Raw genomic sequence first — 18,378 nt, 5'->3', positions numbered from 1 at the left:
TTTTTCTGCAGGTTTTTTTTTGTTTTATTTTGTTTTTTTTTTGGATGTTCTTTCTGGTGACTGATGTAAACTACTGGTTAATTTTATGGTTTTATTTATAAATAAATTTTTTAAAACTTCCCTGGCCTGTCTCTGCAGGTGCTAATTGGATTCTCCATGCCCCAGCCACCAGAAAAGGACACAGGGAAGGGATAGGTTGGATGTTAGGAAGAAATGTTTCACCAAAAGAATAATAAAGCACTGGAATGCTCTTCCCAGGGAGGTGGTGGAATCACCATCTCTGGATGTGTTTAAAACAGACTGGCCATGGCACTGGGTGCTGTAGTCTGGGTGAGGTGTTGGGGCACAGGTTCCTGGTGATCTTAGAGGTCTCTTCCAACATCATCATTCTGGGATTCTGTGACACCTTCCCTGCCATATTTTGAGACTGTGCCCTCTGGTTCTGTCAGTGCTGCCCAGTGGAAGAGACCAATAGGTTGGATATGAGGAAGAAATGAGAAATTTTTCACCCAAAGAATAATAAAGCACTGGAATGCTCTTCCCAGGGAGGTGGTGGAATCCCCATCTCTGGGTGTGTTTAAAACAGACTGGCCATGGCACTGGGTGCTGTAGTCTGGGTGAGGTGTTGGGCACAGGTTGGACTCGATGATCTCAGAGGTCTCTTCCAACCTCATCATTCTGGGATTCTGTGAATTTATCACAGCTCACCAGAGCCCCTCTGGGGACATCCCAGCACCTGGCCCTGCTTTATCCAGCCCGGAGTTATCTCTGCTCTGCAGCTGGGATAACCTGAGCATGGAAAACAGGGATTGGGCTCAGGCAGAGTGGGATAATCCTCCCAGCCTGAGCCCCCAGACCCTGCAGGTGGGGCTGGATTTCACCCCCAGCATCCCTGAGCAGGCAGGTCCCGACCCTGAGGAGATCCAGGGAAAACAATTCCCGAGGGAGAGGTGGAGTGTGGCTGCTGGAACAAACCCAAGGTCGGATTTTGACTATTTCAGCTGTTTTGCTCCGAACCAAATCAACTCCAGGAAAAAGCAGCGTGGGGGGAGGCCAAGGGGGAGGTTGGGGACGAGCAGGGGCTGAGGCAGCCGGGCTGGTTTTTGGGGGGCAGAAGGGAGAAGGAGCCCGGCCCGGGCGGGGGTCCCTGCTCAGCTCCAGCCCCGCCGCAGCTGCCGCAGGAGCAGCGCGGTCGTTGCGCTAATGAGCGCATGCAAATGAGCCCCGGCACGGAGAAAAGCCGATTTGCATCTCCTTTAAACCGCCGGTGGCACCGCACGCGTGTCTGGCTGTGTGCAGGGCAGAGCCAGCCCCGAACCTGAACCCGAACCCAAACCCGAAGCCAAATCCAAACCACAGCCCAAACCCGAACCCAAACCCAAACCCGAAGCAAGCCTCAAACCCAAACCCAAACCTGAACCCAAACCCGAACTCAAATCCAAACCACAGGCCAAACCCAAACCTAAACCCAACCCCAAACCCGGACCCAAACCCAACCCCTAACCTAAACCCAGCTCCAAACCCGAATCCAGCCTCAAACCCAGCTCCAAATCCGAACCCAAAGCCGAACCCAAATCCAAACCATAGACCAAACCTAAACCCGAACCCAGCCTCAAACCCAACCCCAAACCCGAACCCAAACCTGAACCCAAACCTAAACCCGAACCCTAACCCGAACCCAACCCCAATCCCTAACCCAAACCCAGCCACAACCCAAACCCAACCCCAACCCAACCCCTAACCCAACCCAGCTCCAAACCCGAACCCAAATCCAAACCATAGACGAAACCTAAACCCGAACCCAGCCTCAAACTCAACCCCAATCCCTAACCCAAACCCAGCCACAACCCAAACCCAACCCCAACCCAACCCCTAACCCAACCCAGCTCCAAACCCGAACCCAAATCCAAACCATAGACGAAACCTAAACCCGAACCCAGCCTCAAACTCAACCCCAAACCCGAACCCAAACCTGAACCCAAACCTAAACCCGAACCCTAACCCGAACCCAACCCCAACCCCTAGCCCAACCCCAATCCCTAATCCAAACCCAACCCCAAATCCAAACCATAGCCCAAACCCAAACCCGAACCCAGCCTCAAACCCAACCCCAAACCCGAACCCAAACCTAAACCCGAACCCAACCCCAAACCCGAACCCAAACCCAAACCCAAACCATAGCCCAAACCCAAACCTAGACCCGAACCCAGCCTCAAACCCAACCCCAAATCCAAAACCCGAACCCAACCCCAACTCCTAACCCAACCCCAAACCCAACCCAGCTCCGAACCCGAACCCAACCCCAAACCCGATCCCGAACCCAGCCCCAGCCCCTCCGCGGCGCCGCCCGGCACGGGGAGTCGGACGGAGCCGCCCCGCGCTGGCAGGGCCGGGCTCGGGCAGCAAAAAGGCGCTTTTGATGTGCAAATGAGCCCCGGCCGCTCTGCCCACCAGCCTGGTGCCGGCCCTGCCTCGCATCTGCCACCGGCCCGGAGCCCCGGGGGCAGGAGGGACCCGCCCGGGCCGCCCCCTCCCCTCCGCAGCCAGGGGACAGCTGGCGTGTGCCCGCGGCAGGGACCGGCTGCCATCCCCGGGCGAGCGGCTGAGCCCCGGGCGGTGCTCGTTACTCATTATGGGATCAAAAATCTGAATAAAAAAGCAGCCGGCCTGGAAAGGCCCGGCAGCGGCAGCTGGGAGAGCAGCACGGCGCTTTGAGCCGGTACCTGCTGTCCCCTGTCCCCAGCCGCGACAGCGCCGCGACAGGAGCTGTCACAGCACTGCCAGGGACAGACGGACAGCCCCAAAGCCTTTGTTCATCCCACAGCACTGGAAACGATGTGCTGAGCCCTGGGGGCTGTGGAGAGAGGGGAAACCTGCAGAGGTTTGCAATTCTTGGGTTTGGGTTGTTGATTCCTGGGTTTGCCATGCCCGGGTTTGGTTTGCCCATTCCAGGGTTAGGTTTGGTCATTCCTGGGTTTGCCATGGCAACTCCCGGGTTTGGTTTGGTCATCCCTGGGTTTTAACACTCCTGGGTTTGGGTGGTTGATTTGGGGTTTGTCATTCCCAGGTTTGATTTGTTCATCCCTGGGTTTGGTCATTCTTGGGTTTGCCATTCCTGGGTGTGGTTTGGTCATTCCTGCTTTTGTTCATTCCCATATTTTCCATTCCCAGGTTTGGTTTGGCCATTCCTGGGTTTGGTTTGCCCATTCCAGGTTTGGTTTGCCTATTCCTGGGTTTGGTTTGCCCTTTCCAGGTTTGCCCATTCCTGGGTTTGATTTGCCCATTCCCGGGTTTGGTTTGCCCATTCCCGGGTTTGGTTTGCCCATTCCAGGTTTGGTTTGCCCATTCCCAGGTTTGGTTTGCCCATTCCCAGGTTTGCTTTGTTCATTCCTGGGTTTGATTTGCCCATTCCAGGTTTGCCCATTCCTGGGTTTGATTTGCCCATTCCTGGGTTTGGTTTGCCCATTCCAGGTTTGGTTTGCCCATTCCAGGTTTGGTTTGCCCATTCCCGGGTTTGGTTTGCCCATTCCAGGTTTGGTTTGCCCATTCCAGGTTTGCCCATTCTAGGTTTGGTTTGCCCATTCCCGGGTTTCCAGGGCCCTGTGCAGGCTCAGGCTGTCCCCTCCTGGCACAGGGTCTGTCCTAACCCTGAACCTGCCCAGGGCTCACTGCCTGACCCCCATCCCACTGCTGATCATATCCAAAATCCCAGCCCAAGCGGGGCCTAAAGCTCATTTTCCAGCAGTTTGAGGTTTCCAAGCCTCCCCCAGCAGAGGAGGGAGGTGAGGACAGAGGGATCACATTCCCTGCACATTCCTGCAAAGCCTTTCCCCGTGACTGAGGCTGAAGGTCAGACCCTCCTCCTCCTCCTCAGCCTTCAGTGACCCTTAATCCACACTGAAGCTGCTCCATGCCCGTTCCCAGGGACAGGAACACCCTGCTGAACAGCCCAAGTGAATTTTCACCCCCAGAACCACCACAGCTCCCCTTTGTTCGACACCTTCCATATTTAATTTATTTAGAGATTCTCTACATTAAAGTGTTTTCATGCCAACGCTTCTGCCCTCCCATCCTGACCTCAGGAAAAAGAGACTGGACACAGCTTTGGGTGGAATGCACTGGAATCAAGTTGCTGCTGCAGCCACAGAGAACACGGAACAAACCAGAGAACTGCACATGGAGACGTCAGGGAAAGCTGGAATTAGCACATTCCAGTCATGTTAGCACCTTCCCAGACAGTGCAGGGAGGTGCAACACGCTCTGCTGAGCCAGCCCGGAGCTCAGACTACAGGGAAGCCTGGGAAAAGCATGGAATTGTGCCAGCAGCAGAAGCAGCAGCGAGCCCGGAGCCTCAGCTGAACCCGTTGGAAAAGGAACAACACGGAATTGCCCAGCCAGGACTGCAGAGTTTGGGAATGCTGAGGCAAATCTGTGCCTGGAGTGCAAACCACAACAGCTCCAGCCACGGCACGGGCCCAGCACGCCTGGAGCAGCTTGGAAAGATCCTTTCTCACTTTAAAAGCTGCCTTTTTTATCAATTCCTGTTGCCTTGTGTGAACAGGCCACGGTTTGAAAGCTGAGCTCACACCAGCAGACCTAGGCCAGGTTTTAGGTTGGTTTTCACCTCTCAGGATCCCCCTCAGCAGCAGCACAAAGCCCTGACCCTGTGGTGCCACTGAGCCCAGACTGAGCTGCTGGTTCTCTTTGGCATCTCCAGATTCCAACCAAAAAAGGGTGAGGGAGGAAATTCACTCTGCAAACTTCAATTCAAAACCTGCAATTCAATAATTAAGCTTTATCCTGCTAATTTCAGGCAGCACCTCACTGGCCTCTGTCCTCTGAAAGGACAAGGACTTTCCCACCTTTGCTGGTGAGGAAGTCCCCAGTGTCACCTCCACAACCTCAGCTCACACAAACCTTCCAGAATGTGCAGCCCTGGTTAAAAACCTGCATTTTCCACCAAGGAATGCTGTCCTGCAAGTCACATTTCCTCTTTCATGTTTTCTAACCCGTGGTTTCAAAGTGAAGGTTTGCAGCTCAGCCTTGAGAACCCCTCAAAAGGCTCATTTCAAAACCTCGTGGTGGCTATTGCACATTTTCAGAGCACCCTCCTGGAGATGCAGGCCGTGGGAGAAGGGATATTTTCCAAACTGCTCTCAGTGGGAACACTGCCACAAAGTGTCACCTGCTGCTGTGTGCAGCTGGGAGGGCGACAGGGAAACACCAACACATGGAAAAGGAAACCAAACCACAGAGCAGGGCCACGGGGTGGGGGAGAGCCAACCACTAATGCTTGGCATCCCGAGGGTAGAACTCAGCCAGGGTGCTCTGGGGGATCCTCTTGAGCATCTCCTTGGGGAAGATCCTGAGCAGCTGCCAGCCGATGTCCAGGGTCTCGAACACCGTGCGGTTCTCGTAGGGCCCTGCGGGGACAGCGGGGACACGTGGGGCAGGGAGAGCGGCGGGGAACGCCCTGGCACCGCCCTGCCCCGCTGCCAGCCGCTGCCAGCCTTACCCTGAGCGATGAAGTTCTTCTCAAACTTCTGCAGGAACTCCAGGTACAGGAGGTCGTCCGAGGTCAGGGCCTCCTCGCCCACCACGGCCTTCATGGCCTGCACGTCCTTGCCGATGGCGTAGCAGGCGTACTGGGAGGGAAGGGGGCTCAGACGTCAGCCAGCCCTGCCCTGCCACGGCAGGGACACCTCCCTCTGCCCCAGCTTCTCCCAGCCTGGCGCTGCAGGGATCCAGGAATTCCAGCCAGGAATTCCTCCCCAATCTCCCATCCATCCCTGCCCTCTGGCAGTGGGAGCCATTCCCTGTGTCCTGTCTCTCCTTCCCAGTCCCTCCCCAGCTCTCCTGGCGCTTCTCTAGGAATGCCAGCCAGGAATTCCTTCCCATCCATTCTTTCCTCTGGCAGTGGGAGCCATTCCCTGTGTCCTGTCCCTCCATCCCTCATCCTCACTCCCTCCCCAACTCTCCTGGTGCTCCTCTGGGAATTCCAGCCCCTCACAGCCAGGAATTTCCAATTCCCAATATCCCATCCATCCCTACCCTCTGGCAGTGGGAGCCATTCCCTGTGTCCTGTCCCTCCATCCCTCATCCTCAGTCCCTCCCCAGCTCTCCTGGTGCTCCTCTGGGAATTCCAGCCCCTCACAACCAGGAATTCCCAATATCCCATCCACTCTGGCAGTTGGAAGCCATTCCCTGTGTCCTGTCCCTCAAATCCCTCATCCCCAGTCCCTCCCCATCTCCTGGTGCTCCTCTGGGAATTCCAGCCCCTCACAGCCAGGAATTCCTCCCCAGTATCCCATCCATCCTGCCCTCTGGCAGTGGGAGCCATTCCCTGTGTCCTGTCTCTCCTTCCCAGTCCCTCCCCAGCTCTCCTGGCGCTTCTCTAGGAATTCCAGCCAGGAATTCCTCCCCAGTATCCCACCTACTCCTGCCCTCTGGCAGTGGGAGCCATTCCCTGTGTCCTGTCCCTCCATCCCTCATTCCCAGTCCCTCCCCATCTCCTGGTGCTCCTCTGGGAATTCCAGCCCCTCACAGCCAGGAATTCCCAATTCCCAATCTCCCATCCATTCTTTCCTCTGGCAGTGGGAGCCATTCCCTGTGTCCTGTCTCTCCTTCCCAGTCCCTCCCCAGCTCACCTGGTGCTCCTCTGGGCATTCCAGCCCCTCACAACCAGGAATTCCCAATATCCCATCCACTCTGGCAGTTGGAAGCCATTCCCTGTGTCCTGTCCCTCCATCCCTCATCCTCACTCCCTCCCCAACTCTCCTGATGCTCCTCTGGGAATTCCAGCCCCTCACAGCCAGGAATTTCCAATTCCCAATATCCCATCCATTCTTTCCTCTGGCAGTGGGAGCCATTCCGTGTCCTGTCCCTCCATCCCTCATTCCCAGTCCCTCCCCAGCTCTCCTGGTGCTCCTCTGGGAATTCCAGCCAGGAATTCCTTCCCAATATCCCATCCATTCTTTCCTCTAGCAGTGGGAGCCATTCCCTGTGTCCTGTCCCTCAAATCCCTCATCCCCAGTCCCTCCCCATCTCCTGGTGCTCCTCTGGGAATTCCAGCCAGGAATTCCTTCCCAATATCCCATCCATCCTTTCCTCTGGCAGTGGGAGCCATTCCCTGTGTCCTGTCTCTCCTTCCCAGTCCCTCCCCAGCTCTCCTGGAGCCCCTTCAGGGCTCTGAGGTCTCTCCAGGTGAACACCCCCAGCTTGGCTCTTCCCTCCTCTCTAATCACCCCCAATCCCTCTTCAAACTCAAAACCTCTCACTGAACACTGTAACCAAAGCAGCCTGAGGAATGTTCTGGATGCCAGAACTGATCCAAGGGGGTTCTGTACCCACCAGCTGGTTGGACACATCTGCGTGGTCCTTCCTGGTCATCCCCTCCCCGATGGCCGACTTCATCAGCCGGGACAGGGAGGGCAGGACGTTGATGGGAGGGTAAATCTGGGGGAAAACACCCAGAATTAACTGGAATCCTTAAAAATCAGAATAACCCCAAGCACCTTGAGAGCAGTGAGGCACACACCTGCCTGTTGTGCAGCTGCCTGTCCACGTAGATCTGTCCCTCGGTGATGTATCCAGTCAAGTCAGGGATGGGATGAGTAATATCTGTGGGGAAAAATAAAAAAAAAATAAAGTTTTGAAAAATTTCAGCCCTTTTACATCCATTTCAGCACTGAGCTGCAGCTTTTTGTTGCCAGGTGACTTCAGCAATTATTCCCTCCACAAATCCCAAGTGCTCTTGGATGAGCACCAAGCCTGAGCCCTCAAAGGGCAAAGCATTTTTAGCAGAAAGCAGCCAAAACCTGGAACAGGAAGGAAATCTAAAGGCCCCAGGACTGCTGTGCTGCTGGGCAGCCCTTGGAGGACTACAACACACCCAAGATAGCTCAGCTACCTCAGAAGGCATAAAATCAGCAGGGTGGCTTCTGTGGTAGTGTTGGAAACAAAAAAGGTTTTAATAAAAGGCAAAATAACAAACTCTTTACAGAGAAAAACCGAGCCAGGTGCCAGAGGTTCTTCCTCCTGGTGAAACACCTCAGAAAAGTGATTAGCTTCTTTGTTCCCTCACGGGGGACTCACTCGAGGCACATTCCTCCAGGGACAGGAGGCACATCCCCATGGGGACTGGAGGCACATTCCTCCAGGGACAGGAGGCACATCCCCAAAGGGACTCACTCCAGGCACGTCCCTCCAGGGACTGGAGGCACATCCCTACAAGGACTCACTCAAGGCACGTTCCCCCAGGGACAGGAGACACATCACCATGGGGACTCGAGGCACATTCCTCCAGGGACAGGAGGCATGTTCCCCCTGGGGACTCACTCGGGGCACGTTCCTCTAGGGATTGGAGGCACATCCCCATGGGGACTCACTCGGGGCACATTCCCCATGGGGACTAGAGGCACATTCCTCCAGGGACAGGAGGCACATCCCTACAAGGACTCACTCAGGGCACGTTCCTCCAGGGACAGGAGGCACATCCCTACAAGGACTCACTCAAGGCACGTTCCTCCAGGGACAGGAGGCACATCCCCATGGGGGACTCACTCAGGGCACGTTCCTCCAGGGACTGGAGGCACATCCCCAAAGGGACTCGAGGCATCTTACTCCAGGGACAGGGGGCACATCCCCCCAGGGACTTGGGGCACATTCCTCCAGGGACAGGAGGCACAACCCCACAGGGACAGGAGGCCCGTCCCCACGGGGACTCACTCAGGGCACATTCCCCCAGGGAGAGGAGACACATTCTCACAGGGACTCACTCGAGGCATGTTCTCTCAGGGACAGGAGGCACATCCCCACGGGGACTTGGGGCACATCCCCACGGGGACTCGGGGCACATTCCCCCTGTGGACTCACTCGAGGACCATTCCTCCAGGGACAGGAGGGACATCCCCACAGGGACTTGGGGCATGTCCCCCATGGGGATACGAGGCACGTCCCCAAGGGGGACTCGAGGCACATCCCCACATGGACTCCTTGGGGCACATGCCCCCACGGGGACTCACCCGAGGCATCTTCCTCCAGGGACAGGAGGCACATCCCCACAGGGACTCGGGGCACATTCCCCCACAGGGACTCACTCGGGGCACATTCCTCCAGGGACAGGAGGCACATCCCCACGGGGGATTCACCCAGGGCACGTTCCCCCGGGACTCACCGTCGTTGGGCATGGTGAGGATGGGGATCTGGGTGATGGAGCCGTTCCTGCCCTCCACGCGCCCGGCGCGCTCGTAGATGGTGGCCAGGTCAGTGTACATGTAGCCAGGGAAGCCACGGCGCCCAGGCACCTCCTCCCGAGCTGCTGACACCTGGGGAAGACACAGAAACATTCCCAATGTGGAAAATGTGTATTTTATGATTGTCAGCACAGCCACGTGTGACAGCACAAGGCAAATCCAGAATCAGGGTATCAAACTGCTGATCCATGGAATTCTGGGGTGCTTTGGGTTGGAAAGAAAGCTGAATATCATCCAGACCCAGCCCTGCCAAGGCAGGAACATCTCCCACTGCCCCAGGCTGCTTCCAGCCCGGCCTTGGACACCTCCAGGGGTGGAATTGCCACCAGAGAAATAAATCCCAGCCAGCCAGGATCAGCTAAAATCCTCACTGGCTGCTCCCAACCATCCCAAAGAATGTTAATTCCAACTCCTTGAGCAGCAGCTTGGCTCCTCACTTCACAGCACCCCTTTCTGCAAACACACCCCTTAATTAACCCCTTAACGAGCACACACCTCTCTGAGAGCCTCAGCATAGGAGCTCATGTCTGTCAGGATGACCAGCACGTGTTTCTCACACTGGTAGGCCAGGAACTCGGCCGTGGTCAGCGCCAGCCGGGGCGTGATGATGCGCTCGATGCTGCAACACAGACTGCTGTCACCTGCGGGGACACCTGGGAGCCACACGGGGCTGCCAGGCACCACCTGCAGCCCCAGCAATGCCCCTGCAGGAGCACCATTGCACCTGGAGCTGCACCATTGCACCTGGAGCTGCACCATTGCACCTGGAGCTGCAGCCCCCAGCACCGCCCCTGCAGCCCCAGCAGCAGCACCATTGCACCTGGAGCTGCCCCAGCACTGCCCCTGCAGGAGCACCATTGCACCTGGAGCTGCCCCAGCACTGCCCCTGCAGCTGCCCCAGCACTGCCCCTGCAGCTGCACCATTGCCCCTGCAGCAGCCCCAGCATTGCCCCTGCAGCAGCACCTGGAGCAGTATTTTAGCTGCAGCAGCACCATTGCAACCTAGAGCTCCAGTGCTGCACCTGGAGCAGTATTTCAGCTGCAGCAGCAGCACTGCACCTACAGCTGCTCCAGCACTGCAGCTGCTCCAGCTCTGAACCTGCAGCTGCACCTGGAGCAGTATTTTAGCTGCAACAGCAGCATAGCACCTGGAGCTGCACCAGCATTGCGCCTGGAGCTGCACCTGGAGCAGCATTTTAGTTGCAGTAGTACCACTGCACCTGCAGCTCCATCACAGTTTCACCTAGAGCTCCATCAGCACTGCACCTGCAGCTCCAGCACTGCACCTGCAGCTCCAGCACTGCACCTGCAGCTCCAGCACTGCACCTGCAGCTCCAGCACTGCACCTGCAGCTCCAGCACTGCACCTGCAGCTGCATTTTAGCTGCAGCAGCACCATCACACCTGCAGCTCCATCACAGTTTCAGCCAGAGCTCCACCAGCACTGCGCCTGCAGCTCCTGCAGCATTTCCCTTGCTGCCACCAAGCCCCAGCCCACAAGGGGCAGCTGCAGAAGCCCCCAGCAGGCTCCAGGCCCCCTCAGGGGTGCCACTCACGTGGGGTCGTTGGCCAGGTTCAGGAACAGGCACACGTTGTCCATGGAGCCGTTCTCCTCAAAGTCCGACTTGAAGAACCGAGCGGTTTCCATGTTCACCTAAAGCACAGCCCTGGGTTGAACTCGGCACATTGCCCATCCAATTAAGGGCTGATGAGCTCATTAATAACCCACAGTAAAGATCTCCATCCATCAGGTTCCTCTACATTGCCAGAGTGAGCAACTTCTGCAATTCCAGCCTGGAGATGGAGTCTGAGATATTTTATCCTGATCAGCCACGCTTTGCTGGGATCATGGAATGGTTTGGGTGGGAAGGGACCCCAAAAACCCCTCCAGTGCCATGGGCAGGGACACCCCCCACCATCCCAGGGTGCTCCAAGCCTCATCCAGCCTCACACACTTCCAGGGATGGGGCAGCCACAGCTTCTCTGGGCAGCCTGTGCCAGAGGCAGATTCCAGCCTTTGGGATTTTCACCCATTCTTTCATTCCACACACAGAAAAGCTGCTCAGCCACTCCCAGAATCTCTCTGACTCCCCCAGCTCCCTGGGCTCACCCCCATGGCAGCAAAGACGATGGCAAAGTTCTCCTCGCTGTAATCCATCACATCTTTGGATTTCTTCACCAAGCCAGCCTGGCGACAGATCTGAGCTGCAATCTAGGCAAGAAATATCCCAAGGTTTTCACCTGATGCTGTCCCACAGCCCAGAATTTAATTTACTTTTGGCTCCCACCAGGTTTAGAGCAGCTCTGAGGCCTCACCTCGTTGTGGGGCAGCCCAGCAGCTGAGAAAATGGGGATTTTCTGGCCCCTGGCAATACTGTTCATGCCATCTATGGCAGAAATCCCAGTCTGGATCATTTCCTCTGGATAGATCCGACACTGGGGGTTGATGGGCTGGCCTGTGGGATTTTTGGAGAGAACACAATGTTACTCCCTGCACGTGCTGGGAGCTTTATCAAACACCCTGATAAGTGGGTACAAACCCCACTGTGACACCAACAGATCTTTAGCTGCACCTGGTCACACCTGACCTTTCAAGACTGAGCTGTTAGATGTTCATGTCAGCGGAAAGAATGATTTAAAACTCTGCCAGGTTATCAGCATTTCACCTTTAGGTGTTGTAGAATTAACTCTACAAATAACAAAGAGCGTCTTTCAAACATTGCAGAAAATTTTCTGCTCCCTCATCTCCCTGCACTTGGGTAATTTAATTAGAATTTGGTGTCATACACATTCTCAAAAATGAGATGAAGCTCCTCCCAAGTCAGATCTTGTGTTCTAATACATAACAAATAGAGTTAGTTCTTGTGTTCAAATACATAAATTCAGAAAGCTGAAACACACCAGGTTTGACTTTACTCCCCCTCAGAAAAGGATGAAGAACAAACCCATAATGTCCAGGAAATCCTCAGCCAAGACAATGGGACCTCTGTCTATGGGTTTTCCTGACCCATTGAACACTCTGCCTGTAGGAAACAGCAATAAAAATGAGAATAATTGTGAAAAGCAGGTAATTTTGGATCAATCTGTTCATTGCTCACATCCACAGGTAAATCCTCACCAAGCATGTCCTCCGAGACCGGGGTTCGCAGGATGTCCCCGGTGAACTCACAGGAGGTTTTCTTGGCATCAATCCCTGAAGTGCCTTCAAATACCTGCAAATGCAGCAGGAAAAATAAAAATAAACCACAGGACAGGAGTTTTGTGCTTCACAGAGTAACTCCTGAACGCTGCTTCAGCTGCAGCCTCAGGGCACAAAGCAGGAGCTGCTCTGGAAAGGGCTTCAAGAGCTGGTAGAAAACACCACCAAACCCTGCTTTAAAAAAAAATAAAAATCCTGAATTCTATCAGCAACAACCACCAAACCCGGTGCAATTCCTTTGATCTCAAGTGTTTCCCCCTGCCAAGTTCTTCAGATGCAATCATGTGAACAAGAAACAGCTTTTAAGGAGAAATGCCAGCACCCACTCGGCACGGGGCTGATCTGGAATCCAACACTGCAAATTCCAGGGGATTCCTTTAATCCAGCAGCAAAAGAATCCAGGGGGGTGGAAAGAAATCAAGGGGGGATGGAAATACATCCAGGAGGGATGGAAACACATCCAGGGGGGATGGAAACACAAATGTCACTGTGCAGAGTCAGAAATCACCTAAAATTATTGGGAACGAGCAGGTGATTTGTTGTTCCCATTGATAAAGAACACACCTCCAGACAGGTTTGATTTGGTTTGGGGCTCATCCTGATGAATCAATGATGGGAAAAGAGTTTCCTGCTCCTACCTGAACCACAGCTTTGGAGCCACTGACTTCCAGCACCTGCCCACTCCTCCTGGTGCCGTCAGGCAGGGTCAGGTGCACGATCTCGGCGTACCTGGGGAACTGAGGGGGCACAGGGAGGAGGGAAGGCGTTAAATTCCTGCCAAGAAACAAAAATCAACAGCTCCCAGCCTGGAAACTACTCAGGTTTTAAGAATAATTTTATCATCTGAACCAAACTCCTGTCCAGGATATTAAATCTCTCAAGTTAAAGCTTTTTTTATGGGAATATTTGGAGGGTTGGAGCTGCCAGAATCAGTTAAAAAAATCTCCAAATATTGGCAGAAAGACCCAGTGCACAAGAAGAAAAACCTGCAGCAGCTTTGCCCTTAAGAGCAGCCTGATAAGAAGCCAGGAGTGTCCACAGCTTCCTTTTCCAGAGCACTGATGTGGAAACAGAAAAGGTTGGGAACAAAGCAAACAGCTTCATTTCAGCTCGGAATTTCATCAGCATTCCAGGGGTTTGGTAAAACTCAAACTCTGCTTCCTTTCTTTCCCCAAGAACTCTCCCTTTCCTCCCACCTTAGAGGAATTTCCCACTCCCATTCATCCCAGCAGTCAGAAATGTGCCAAAATGGCTCTGGGGAACTTCCCAGCAGGCTGGATTTCACCTTTCCCAGCTTTTCCTGGCAACTCTCCCTCTAAAATCTCTACAAGAATTTACCTTCACTTGGTCCAGGATAACCAGGGGCCCGTTCACACCTGACACGGTTTTGTAAGCTGCAAAAAAACACAGGGCAGGGGTCAGGCACTTCCTCAGCAACATCCACACCCCACTCCATCCCTTCCAACATCCCACTCCATCCCTTCCCACATCCCACTCCCCACTCCATCCCTTCCCACATCCCATTTCCCCACTCCATCCCTAGCACCAGGCTCAGATTTGGGGCCTGATTTCTGTTTATTAGGAACTCCACAGGAAGGATTAGGGACAGGATTGGGTATCCAGCATTTTTCCTGCTCCCTGGAGGTGATCCCAGTGGTTTTTCCTCCATGACAGAAATTCATGGAGCATTTTTTCTGCTCCCTGGAGGTGACACCAACATGATTCCAGTATTTATTCTCCAGGACAGGAATTCATGGAGCATTTTCCTGCTCCCTGGAGGTGATCCCAGTGTTTTCCTCTCCAGGACAGGAATTCATGGAGCACTTTTCCTGCTCCCTGGAGGTGATCCCAGTGTTTATTCTCCATGACAGGAATTCATGGAGCATTTTTCCTGCCCCTAGAGCTGGCACTGATATGAAATCAATGCTTTCCTCTCCAAGACAGGAATTCTTGGAGCACTTTTCCTGCTCCTGGAGGTGATCCCAGCGTTTTCCTCTCCATGACAGGAATTCATGGAGCATTTTTCCTGCTCCCTGGAAGTGACATTGACACAATCCAAGTGCTTATTCTACATTACAGAAATTCATGGAGCATTTTTCCTGCTCCCTGGAAGCGACACTGACATGATTCCAGTGTTTATTCTCCAGGACAGGAATTCATGGAGCATTTTTCCTGCTCCTCGAGGTGATCCCAGTGTTTTTTTCTCCACGACAGAAATTCATAGAGCATTTTTTCTGCTCCTGGAGGTGACACTGGTGTGATCCCAATGTTTATTCCCCACGACAGGAATTCCCTGCTCGGGCTGGAGGAGCTTGGGGCACCCTGGGACAGCAGAAGGTGTCCCCACAGCAGGGGTGGCACTGGGTGGGCTTTAAGTCCCTTCCAGCCCACACCATTCCACGATTCTGCGATTCCAAGGGAGGATTTTGCTGTCAGCATCAGCTGACCCCCAGGCAGGGCAGTCCTGAGTCACGAGGAGCAGCTGGGGCCGCTCCTCACCCCTTCCAGGAGGGAAAATGGGGATCCCAAACCCCAGCAGGGCCTCCCCAGGTGTTGACACTGCCATAAAACAGCTGGAACCGCTTCAAGGTCAGCCCTGACCGGCAATGACCAAACTGCTCCGGCTCAGGAGAGCCGGGATTAAACCCCTAAGCTCAGCTTTAGCCCTCCAGTCCTCCTGAGCACCCCAGACACAGCTCTGGCCCCAATCTCTGCTGGGCCTGAGCAGGGAGAGGCAGCCGGGAGGAGGAAACGGCTCAGGGACCGAGGGGGTGGGATTGGGAACGGGGACAGGAACGGGGAATGGGACTGGGAACAAGGAATGGAACTGGGAACAGGGACAGGAACGGGGAATGGGACTGGGAACGGGGAATGGGACTGGGAACGGGGAATGGGACTGGGAACGGGGAATGGGACTGGGAACGGGGAATGGGACTGGGGACAGGAACAAAGAATGGGATGGGGAACGGGGACAGGAACGGGGAATGGGACTGGGAACGGGGACAGGAAATGGGAATGGGGACAGGAACAAGGAATGGAACTGGGAACAGGGACTGGAACGGGGACAGGAACGGGGAATGGGACTGGGAACGGGGACAGGAACGGGGAATGGGAACAGGGAATGGGAAACTGGAACGAGACACAGGGAATGGGGATCGGGAATGGGGAACCAGGACACAGGGTATGGGATTGGGAATGGGAACAGGAACAAGGAATGGGAACGGGGACAGGAACAAAGAATAGGATTGGGAACGGGGAACTGGAATAAGACACAGGAAATAGGGATTGGGAACCAGGAACCAGGATAAAGGGAATGGGAAGTGGGAATAGGACTGGGAAGAGGACACAGGGTATGGGATTGGGAATGGGAACAGGAACAAGGAATGGGAAGCAGGATATAGGGAAGGGGAACTGGGAAAGGGATTGGAAACAGCACCAGGGAATAGGACTGGGAACAGGACTGGGGTACAGGGAATGGGAACTGGGAACAGGATTGGGAACAGGACACAGGGAATGGGATATAGGGAACGGGATTAGTAACAGGGAATGGGAACTGGGCTGAGATAATCAGGAATGGGACTGGGATACAGGGAATAGGATTGGTAACAGGAATGGTATTGGGATATAGGGAATGGGGCTGGGATAACCAAAAATGTAATTAGGAACCAGGATTTGGGAATGGGACTGGGATATAGGGAATGGGGATCAGGAATGAAAACAGGGAATGGGATTGGGATGATCAGGAATGGGACCAGGATATACGGAACGGAAAAACTGACCCTGAGTGAGCACTGCACCCCGTGACTGTCTCATGAGCTCTCCTTCCTCAATCAGCCTCCCAGGCAGCTCCACGGCAAACCAAAAGCAGCCCGGAACACTTCCCATTTTCCCAGTTCTGGAAAAACCCAGAATCTCCATGGAAAACCCTACAATCACCCTGTCAGCAGCCTCAGCTCCAGGGTACAGAGCTGGAACTGCAGTGCTGGGTTTGGCTTCCAAACCGGGCAGAGATTCCCGAGGATCCGAGACCCGGGGCAGCCCCTGCAGGTCCCGGCGCTGCGGAGGGCACAGGTAAAGCCGCTTTATGTAACTGCAGCCAGAAAAACCTTCGCACATTCTGATTCCTCCCCGCTGCGGATTTTACCAAAGCCCCGCATTTCCCCTTTTTCACGCGATTTCTCAATTCAGCCTTAAATACCGACTCCATCCCACCGCCACCACTTCCAGCTCCCGGAACAAACCCCGGCTTGTCGGGAGGGACACGGGACGGGCCGCGTCCCCGCGGGCCGCGTTAATCACGGTAATAATTACGGGTGTTAATGACAGCCCGAGCCCAGGCCGCTCTGAGGGGCTGCGGCCTGCCCGGGCCCGGGGCCGCCGGCCCCGAGGCGGTTGGATCCCCCCTTCCCGCAGCCCCCCGGGTCTCCCCGCACTCACTGAGGCGCGGCTGGGACAGGAAATCGCGGGTCAGAGCCGCCGCCTGCTCGCGGGGCCCGCCGGGCCCGGCGCCGTTCACGGCCCCGCGCAGCGCCCGCACCGCCGCCATGTTGGACCGGCTGCTGAGGGGGCGGCCGCGCATGCGCTGTTATAGCGGGCAAAGGGACACGCCCAGTGACGCACGGGACACGCCCATGCACGCACGGGACACGCCCACCGGCGGCGAGGGGAGGGGCCGGAGCTGTCCCAGGTCCTGAAAGGGAAAAGGAAAAAGGAAGAGGAAGAGAAAAAGGGAAAAATGAAAAGGAAGAGGAAAAGTAAAAAAAAGAGGAAATGGGAAAAGGAAAATGAAGAGGAAGGGGAAAGGGGGAAAGGGAAAAGGAAGAGGAAGAGGAAGAGGAAATGGGAAAAGGAAAAGGAAAAGGAAAAGGAAAAGGAAAAGGAAAAGGAAAAGGAAAAGGAAAAGGAAAAGGAAAAGGAAAAGGAAAAGGAAAAGGGGAGAGGAAGAGAAAAAGGGAAAAAGGAAAAGGAAAAAGAGGAGAGGAAGAGGAAAAGTAAAAAGAAGAGGAAATGGGAAAAGGAAAAGGAAAAAGGGGAGAGGAAAAGGGGAGAGGAAGAGAAAAAGGGAAAACGGAAAAGGGAAAAGGAAAACGAAGAGAAAATGGGAAAAGGAAAAGGGAAAAGGAAGAGGAAGGGAAAAGGTTAATGGATCAGAATAAAAAAATTGAAAAGTCAAACGGGGAAATGGTATGAGGAAAAAATGCAGAGGAAAATAAGGAAAAGGACAGAAGAAAAATTAAGAAACTGTTAAAATAATGAGAGACAGAAAAATAGCAAAAAAGAAGAACAAGAAGCGAAAGGAAGGAAAAGGGAAGTAAAGCGAGGGAGATGGAGCAGTGAGACAGAACGGACTGAGGTTTTAAATCAATCCCCCCCCCGCTGGCTCAGAACTGGAAATATTTGGGGAAAAAGTCTGGAAAGAGATCTGGGTGATCCTGCCTGGGGCAGCAAGGAGGCAGAGAGACAGGAAACCCCCCGAGGAGGCAGCAAACAGAATGGTACCTGCACAGAAAGGGTTAAATCCAGGAAAAGAGGAGGGAAAAGGAAAAAAAGGGGAAGGGGAAGGAGAGCTGGGAGCCTTCTGTTGAGTTTGCAGGATCCCCAGGATGAAGGAGGAATGAGAGTCTGACTCCGTGTTCTCAGAGGGCTGATTTATTATTTTATGATCTATATTGTATTAAAGAATGCTGTGCTAAATTATACTAAAGAATAGAGAAAGGATACAGACAGAAGGGTAAAAAGATAATAATGATAAAACTGCGACTCTCTCCAGAGTCTGACACAGCCTGACAGCGACTGGTCATTAATTAAAACAATTCTAATATTGGATAAACAATCTCCAACCACATTCCAAAGCAGCAAAACACAGGAGAAGCAAATCAGATAATTATTGTTTTCCTTTTCCTCTGAGGCTCCTCAGCTTCCCAGG

General features: G+C 54.2%; 1 protein-coding gene across 1 annotated transcript; it reads right to left on the bottom strand.

Moving 5' to 3' along the window:
* Window positions 1-4,003: 4,003 nt before the first annotated feature.
* ATP6V1B2 (ATPase H+ transporting V1 subunit B2) lies at window positions 4,004-17,062 on the bottom strand. The gene is made up of 14 exons (XM_084221856.1): window positions 16,890-17,062; window positions 13,791-13,846; window positions 13,091-13,189; window positions 12,372-12,465; window positions 12,199-12,276; window positions 11,570-11,709; window positions 11,364-11,465; window positions 10,810-10,907; window positions 9,750-9,873; window positions 9,176-9,326; window positions 7,538-7,620; window positions 7,351-7,455; window positions 5,516-5,645; window positions 4,004-5,423 (listed from the first exon to the last, which is right to left on the bottom strand). Exons 1-14 carry the CDS (start codon window positions 17,029-17,031, stop codon window positions 5,287-5,289), a joined length of 1,539 nt encoding a protein of 512 aa, XP_084077982.1. The 5' UTR covers window positions 17,032-17,062; the 3' UTR covers window positions 4,004-5,286.
* Between the last annotated feature and the right edge of the window lie 1,316 nt (window positions 17,063-18,378).

The sequence above is a fragment of the Fringilla coelebs genome (assembly GCF_963513975.1).
Source record: "Fringilla coelebs genome assembly, chromosome: 26".
In the NCBI taxonomy this organism is placed as follows: Eukaryota; Metazoa; Chordata; class Aves; order Passeriformes; family Fringillidae; genus Fringilla; species Fringilla coelebs.
Note: the sequence above shows the minus strand (reverse complement) of the source record. Positions and strands in the feature narration are given on the sequence as shown.